The sequence below is a fragment of the Theobroma cacao genome, chromosome 2 (assembly GCF_053813885.1).
Source record: "Theobroma cacao isolate CCN51 chromosome 2, ASM5381388v1, whole genome shotgun sequence".
Lineage (NCBI taxonomy): Eukaryota > Viridiplantae > Streptophyta > Magnoliopsida > Malvales > Malvaceae > Theobroma > Theobroma cacao.
In genome coordinates, this window is record NC_142640.1 from 45,932,668 (window position 1) to 45,940,628 (window position 7,961).

The 7,961-nt window shown below is 30.3% G+C and overlaps 1 protein-coding gene and 1 non-coding gene across 5 annotated transcripts; one reads left to right on the forward strand and one right to left on the reverse strand.

Annotated features, from left to right (window-relative positions):
- Positions 1-253: 253 nt before the first annotated feature.
- LOC18609860 (putative peroxygenase 4) lies at positions 254-4,790 on the reverse strand. Of its 4 annotated transcripts, none has more exons than XM_007045186.3 (7): positions 4,382-4,790; positions 4,153-4,263; positions 3,980-4,065; positions 1,893-1,984; positions 1,134-1,259; positions 900-1,046; positions 254-477 (listed from the first exon to the last, which is right to left on the reverse strand). In XM_007045186.3, exons 1-7 carry the CDS (start codon positions 4,416-4,418, stop codon positions 354-356), a joined length of 723 nt encoding a protein of 240 aa, XP_007045248.2. In that variant the 5' UTR covers positions 4,419-4,790; the 3' UTR covers positions 254-353. The 4 variants fall into 4 exon arrangements, with proteins under 4 accessions (XP_007045248.2, XP_017971719.1, XP_017971718.1 ...); XM_018116230.2 differs by lacking the exon at positions 254-477 and adding an exon at positions 550-740 and having other exon boundaries at positions 4,382-4,763; XM_018116229.2 differs by lacking the exon at positions 254-477 and adding an exon at positions 550-806 and having other exon boundaries at positions 4,382-4,742.
- Positions 4,791-6,888: 2,098 nt separating this feature from the next.
- LOC148764330 (small nucleolar RNA snoR8a) lies at positions 6,889-6,981 on the forward strand. Its single transcript, XR_016024963.1, has one exon. It is a non-coding gene; the product is annotated as a small nucleolar RNA snoR8a (small nucleolar RNA).
- The last annotated feature ends 980 nt before the right edge of the window (positions 6,982-7,961 follow it).

Here is a 7,961-nt window from a genome sequence, read left to right on the forward strand (position 1 = left end):
TTTGGCTCAGCTTTCAACCATATTTTACTTACCACAGGTTTATTCTTAAGGGATATTAATTTCTTATTATTTAGACCCAGATATTGAGTTTCTTGTTTATGTAGCAACAAATTAATCGGCATTTGTCTGGAGAGAGATCATGGCAAATTGAACTATTTTCCTTGATGGGAATCTGGGATTTCCTGGTGGAAACCTCAGAGCAGTGGGTGAGGAAACTCAAATTTATGCTATAAATACTTTGGGCATCCCAAAATAATGTTCAAAAAGAAATATGCAGTGTCTTATTCTCATTGCTATAATTGAGAACATGATACCCTATCCTAATCTAATCATTGGAGCTTCATGCAAGAGGCTTAATGGCATGTTCTTCTCTGGAGAATCACATCATAATTGGGCTGGGCCTGGTACAAGCCGAGATATACGCACAGGGACCTCAAGAGATGGCCAATGCTGAATCCTATTACGCAAACTGGAAGCCTGGTATCAAATTAACCTAGAGACTGAGTGGGATTTAAGTGAGGGAGACCGAGGGAGAGAGTTTCAACGATCTACCATTCAATGAAATTCTCAATACGTTCAGTAAATTTAACAATGGTTTATGCTTATACATTTCTATCAAATAAATCTAAACAAAGAACACAAACATTTTAAGTTACAATCCTGAGTCAAATCTTCCCACCCCTTGTGGCCGAGCAGTCCATGACCAGCATACGAAATAACAACCATCGCTTTACATACAGCTGCATCACGGACAAAAAGCAGAAGAAAATAATCCCACTAGAGCTTACTCTTCTCCTTCTTGTTTGCTTCAAACAATTAATTTACATTTAATTCTCAAATTAAGCAAATCAAAGAATTTAAAATTAAGTCATTGCAATTGGAATGTAAAGGCTCATTACGCTTTCTTTTTGGCAGCTGCTCTTTCCCTCTCCATATGTTCAAAGAGGCTTCCATCATAAACAGCTCTAATTGTTTCTTTACGCAATAAACCATGTTTGTCCTTGCATAGACTGTATAAAGTCCTCCATTCTGTCCAGCTACCAATCCTGCAATTTTGTTTTCCAACGTTTTTATTTTTTTTTCTTTTGTACAAAATTATTAATAAACTGAGAAAAAAAATTATTAAAACTAACCATCCTTTGTAATCCTGTGGTTCCCTATTAGCCTTGAGCATTGCCTTCAGTTCATCAGATGTTAAGGCATTGGAATGTGTCCTGGCGAATTTGCTGAAGATTTCTTCAAACTTCAAGGGCACAAACCTATCATATTACAATTCTAAAATTAGATGATATAATAAATAATTCACAAGGGAATACCAACCAAAAACTTGGTAGCTAGCACATTTATAGCTAACAAATCCGTCATTAATTTGACTTCATTTATTTGAACCTAAATGAAAAATGGCAACCTAACCTAGTAACTCAACCTGCCAACTTTGGTCTAATTTCTCTACCATATGGTGGGTCAAGCTTGACAGCATGAGCCAGTACGGTCAGGTTCTATAAGATAGTGACTTAAATATAGATTAGGTCCTACTGTCATTAATGTATAAACAAATAGAGATAATAGCAGAAAAAATTAATCAGGAAGAAGAACAGGGAGTAAGAAATCTGGGATACTATCCAACCCGAAGATTTTCAACTTTTTCATATTGTAATTACAGATTCATATAACCAGATCGTATCAGCAAGCAACTCATGACGTTCCCCATAAGGTAAGAAAGAATAAGACATTTAGCATAAAGACATGGAATTGAGGCATGCCAGATAGGACAATGCTTAAATTAAGTATAAAGCTTAGATTCTTTGCAAGCTTTATCCTTAGTATTCGTTGGCAAGAATAACAACTCAGATCCATGTGATGCAAATTAAAATTTAATGAATGAGATTTACCTTCCTTCACTGTCGTATACGCCAGAGTCACTCCCATGTTTTGCCTTGTGAATGTTTTTAACCTCAATGGGGAAGAGCAAAGAAAATTTCCCCTGCACCAAATGTTGAAATAAGATCATACACTGAAAAACAAAGTGGAAAATATATACCGGTAAATACTGATCTCCATATAGTTTAACGCAAAAAGAAATTTTGTCCCAGATCATATATGGAAAGTATTTATGTATAAATTTTTTGGCATCCTATCTCGATTTAGTGAAAATATTCAGGGATTTTGAGGAAGACTGTTTGTGCTATATCTATTCTTCTTAGTTTTATGAACTCTATTTAAGGAACAGATGCCTCATTCTGACTGGAAGCTAGAGGATGAGGGAAAAAAATGTTAGAAAACAGGATTTCCAGTTATGCTGTTTTCCTCTTTCCTAGTACTATCTTCCGAGGTCCTAGTTCATGTAACACATCCCACCTCTTTGGAAACTTCAGCGACTATAAATGGCGGAATGTTGTATGAAAATTAAAATCTAGATAAACTGAACTCAAAAAAGATCTAGTAGATGTACAGTGGTGATAAAGTTTAAAGGGGAAAAAAAACTTTGTTGTCCTTATGATTTCAACTATATAATAAGAAACAGTCTTTTTCGTATCTTATAATAATATTAGGACCAAAGGATCTATAATAATATTTGGATTTTTAAGTCTTTATAACCATGTTCTATTGGCCTATATATGGTGCCATCTAATACTAAAATAATAAAATGAATCTATATTAATGCAATTCTTTATGAAATTTTACATATTGGAAATATAACAAATCAAATTGAAAATAACATATATATATATATATATATATATATATAATTAACAAAGTATCTATATCACTATATAAAGGCATTGATACTTAAAAATCATTTATCTATTGATTGAATTAATAATTTTAACGAATATAAAATATTTAACAATAAAAGTACAGTTGCCATCAAAGTAAATTTAAAATTATATATTATATAATATTTACTTAAAAATGACAAATTATATTATAGCATAACTGAAAATATTTATTTAAGACGTAGAAAATAAAGTCATATACATTTATAGCATAAATATTGTAGCATATCAGGTTTAGGGCTTGCGGAAATTGGCTTTGGGTTTTTGTATTTTTGATCAAAATGAGCATTTAGCAATGACATAAAAAGGAGAAAATTCACATTCCCTCCTGACATAAGTGGAAGGTAGGTATGGGTTTCCTCCTAAAATGGTGAAATTTCTGATAATTTGGAACCTTACATTTTCTACTAACATGTTATCAAATGATCCAAAAATCGGCATGCTTAGAAATGTTGTGAATATTTCAAGCAAAAAATTCAAGATTTTGTGAACCAAACAGGCCCTTAAAAAAAATTTGAGTATGTGGATGGTGAAGGTTGATACATCAAAAAATACCAAAAAAAGGAAGAAAAGAAAAACACTGAGAAAGAATCTCCAATTTATTGTTTGTCCTTCTCACTTCTCAAAGGCCTGCTCCAACAGAAGAAAGTTTTGTCTTTTTGGACTAAGCAATGGTCACCCTGGACAGCAACGCATTGAATAGTCTTGTGCACTATGTGTTCTTACATTCCTTTTGTCGATGATTGCTTGACTCATCCAACTCACCTAGTCTTCAAGCTATGGAAACCATATTGTCCACGTGTCCAACCAGAAAAACCTTAGATTCAGACGTTTTAAATCATGGAAGGCTAGAAGTCTAGAACACGCATAAGGTTCAGAAAGAGAGAGAGAAACAACCACCTAATTAATGTTTGGTTTAAACAGGCAATTATTAATTAATTATCTACGCGATTTGCCACTTTCTGTTTTGGAAGTACAATGTTTGACTACTTATCATTTCCTTCAATATATATCTCCGATCGTTATTCAAATCCCAAGTTTTAAGAGTAAAATTTCACAAGAGCAAGGAAAGGACATAACTGATGAAACCACAAATTGAGACAGATAAAAGAAATAGCAGAATAAAGGGATTCAGACCAAAAACCAAATCAAAATCAGAAGGACCCGACACAGAAAGAAGAGGATATGAGCGAGGAGTTTACAGCGCGAGTTTTGCGACTGAGAGCAATATTGATTAAGATAGCACTGGCAATTGACAACATATAACCAGCCCCAATCGCTCGAAAACCTGTTTAAGAGAACCCCAAGAACAAATTATAATCCTTGAAGAAATAAAATGAATTCTCTTCTTTCTTTTTTAGAGTTAAAAAAGAACCTTCAAAAGTCTCCCATGGATAAATGAGGCCATCATGGTTCCTGTCAAAGAACGCAACATGCTTTTGCAGAACGTTCTGGTCAGTAGGAATAGGTCTCCCTTCATCTACTCCTGCAATGCACACAATATTCTTACAATTACTAACAACAAAAACCAGTCATCTGCAAATTAATTAAGCGTAATTTGTTCATAGAAACTCAGGAAGAAAAAGCTGCATATATGATTATACCCTCTTGGAAATCTTTTGATGACAAAGACGAAGCCATGTGGAAAAAGCTTTGGATGGAGTGCAACGAAGGAGATGCGGTGGGCTTTATGAAATGGAGAGTTTAGCAGATAAAGAGGGAAATGACAACAAAGGAAGAAACCCAATTAACAGTAAAATGGTTTGCTCTGCCTTTCTGGATTCGGTGGTGTACGATAATTACGATGGGCTCAGGCTTAACCTTTTATTTATAAAGGATGGTAATGACACATGAAGAGCGGCTTTTGAGTGTGGAAAAACTCACGCGCTTCAACAGAAACGTCAACGACGGCTGACAAAGGTTCGGTTCCTTTGCCAATTTCTTCAAAACTATTCTTTTTTAAAAGAAAATGGCATTTCGAAGTTTTGGGTGAGGAAACGTGCAGCGGCCCGGCATGGCCGCCCGGCTGGCAGCTGTACGCTTTGACTTTGAGAATTCGTGTACGCTACATTGTATGTGCCGTTTTATCAGGTATGTTTAACTGATTTTCGCTTTTGTTTATAGCTTAGATTACCCAAAAACAAAAGTTTGAGGTGGGTGGGAATTGTTTATTGGGTTAGAATGAATCATTTTTAATCACAAATATACATAAAAATAGGTGTGATTGCTTATCCAATGTCATACGTTTTTAAATTTCATGTTTACGTCATTCCATATCTGAAAACTAAAAATAAAAAAAATAAAATTGTAAAAGACAGTTTTATATTGATATAAAAGATGATCAATTAAAAATAGAAAAACTAGCAAAATATATTGTAATGGATCTATATTTTCAATGTAAAATTATGTCATTAAGTAAAAGAATATTTTTAAAACTTTTTTTATATAATTGAAAAAAAAATCAATTCAAACTTTATTTTTTATACAAAAAGATCATATACCAATTAATAAGTGAAATACTTGAATATAAAAAAAATAAAAACTATCTTATCTCTTATTGATATAATTATGCAATGTAAAAAGAAACTCACTTTGATACAAATTTACTTTGATCTTGATATCTTTTATAAGAAGTCCAACGTCAATAAAAAGTTAAACAAGCTCTAGTACCATATTAATCACGAACCCACATTTACAATTTAAAAAACATACTTAAATTTTTACTTATCTCATCTTTTAATTATGTGGATTCGTAACATGTATGATAGAAATTCGTATTACAAATAACTATAATTTCAAAACCTGTATATCATTTTTCTTTCGATAAACATTATTTAAATCTTGGAATTCTCTTAATAAGAAATAAAACTTTATATTTGTTATATCTAGTTAATGTCCGCTTACAATGAATCTTATAATTCATCTTTTTCTTTGTTTTCGAATGAAAAAGTGTAGAAGCCAGATTTACCACATGTACATCTCCATCCTCTAAATGAATGGCATGTGAGTGTCCATTTCCGAATTCGGCTATATTTACAACTCATTAACATGTGCGAGTAAAAAGAAAACTGACTTCTGAACGTAGGATTCAAAATCTAAGTACCAAGTCCAATCTTGAATTTCTCGCAAAGCGACAAATAATTCACTTTGAAAGCTCATTTTGTTACACAACGGACAACGGATATAACATGAAAAACGAAAGGGATCCAGATGGGGGGTATAACAAAACGACAGATATATTTGTGTTGGCAAACGGATAAAACGACAACTAAGGAAGCCGCCCTACCCAACATGTGAACACCAAAACAAAGGTAGTCTTTCGTTACTGCATGCCTTTGCTTTACACCAAAAAAAGCAAGCACTTCTGGAACGCCACACGCACCTTTTGCCCTTTGCCTTCACAATTCTCCAACTCAACATCAACCAACTTTTACTCACGCATTCCACACGTGTCAATAATTCACTTTATACAAAAAAAAAAAAAATTACATGCGATGACGAGACAGTATCATGTGTCACAAATACAATAATGTGAGAATGTTGACGTGACATTAACATGTTAACGTGTCATGTCAAATGGTAGATCAAAAATTTTTTTAAAAAATTTGTATCACGTTATAGGAATTAAATTGAATAAAAATATATAATACAAAGATTAAGTTGAATAAAATTAAGATGTTGAGATATTAAATTTAAAAAAATATTTTAAAAATATAAATATTTAAGTAAATAATAAACATACTTCTTAATAAGATAAATATTTAAGTGTAAAAGATTTATGGTGTTAAAAAATATATAAATATTTTTTTACATGATTATTTGATTTTAAAACATATATATATTAATTTATCTTTTTTACAAAAATTAAGTTTGAATTCTCTTTCTATAAAAAAAATTTTGAATAAATTTCATTCTTAAAGCCAAGTTTAGATAAATAACTTGCATTATATTAAATTAAAATAATATAAAAAGACTAAATAAATTTTTTCTATTTATAATAGTATAAAAATTTAAATTTTATTTAATTTAGTTTTCAACTTGAACTGAACTCAAATTAGCAAAATAGGTTGATTTAGTTCTTTCTTTTTTAAAAATGAAAAAAGGAGATATGAAGTTAACGATGATTATAAAAATAATTCTTCGTTCGAACTTGCTTAATTTGGACCTGACAAGCCTCTTATTACACCCATAGAATCTGAACTACTCCACCTCTTCAATTATTTATTTATTTTTTATGTTTTCATTTTGTTTAGTATTTCATATTATATTTTTTAAGTAAACAATCCTAGATTTAATTGTGCATTTATGACTGATAGAGTTAAGTATAATTGCAAATATTTGTTCCATTTTATTTTGTATTTATAAATTTTTTGTAAATCTAAATTAATAATTTAAATTTAAATTTAACAGAATTTAATTGTGGTATTTAAACTTAAATGAAATCGTTTTATAAGAAACTTTAAGTAAATTTAAATAAAAGGGAAATTGAGTAAGGGTTGACTAATTCCGAAAGAATAAGTATTTGTAAATTGTGAAAATTGTAACTAAATCAACCTATTTTGCTAATTTGAGTTCAACACAAGTATAAAATTAAATCAAATATATTTCAAATTTTTATACTATTATGAATAAAAGAAAAAAAAGAATTTATTTAATCTTGTTATATTATTTTATTTTAATATAATACAAATTATTTATCTAAATTTGATTTTAAATATAAATTTTTTTATTTATATATTTATTATGAAAAAATTGATTAAACTCCTCTAAAAAAATAAGTTTATATTATTATTTTATAACCATGAAATTTAGGATACTTTAATGATTAGGTTTGTACTTTTTTTTTGGCCAATGATTAACCTTGCATGGATTTTTTTTTTATTTGGAAAATGCTATTGACAATGACAATGTTTTTTTTATGTTTGATTGTTTCATAGAAAATATTTCATGAAAATTCATGATATTTTTAATGGGCCAAGGGCCAATCTGTCTTAAAAAAATTGGGTGAAAGAGAGAATAAGATTCTGCTCGTATTAAGTGCTTGTTTAGTCTGGCTTTTTTTCAGCTTATTTACTTTTTAAAAGAAAAAGTCAAGTCAAACATAATCTTTTAAGAAGCTCTTAAAAAAATAATTTTTATTTTAAAAATAAAAATTTTAAATAAAGAGCTTAAAAAAAACTTCAA

What these genes read in the sequence shown, in the direction of transcription:
- LOC18609860 (XM_007045186.3), bottom strand. Translation starts at nt 4,418, where the DNA reads ATGGCTTCGTCTTTGTCATCAAAAGATTTCCAAGAGG. An exon ending in TCCATGGGAGACTTTTGAAG is followed by an intron (nt 4,066 to 4,152) that starts GTTCTTTTTTAA and finishes TCTCTTAAACAG; the next exon opens with GTTTTCGAGCGATTGGGGCT. An exon ending in GTATACGACAGTGAAGGAAG is followed by an intron (nt 1,260 to 1,892) that starts GTAAATCTCATT and finishes GTAATATGATAG; the next exon opens with GTTTGTGCCCTTGAAGTTTG.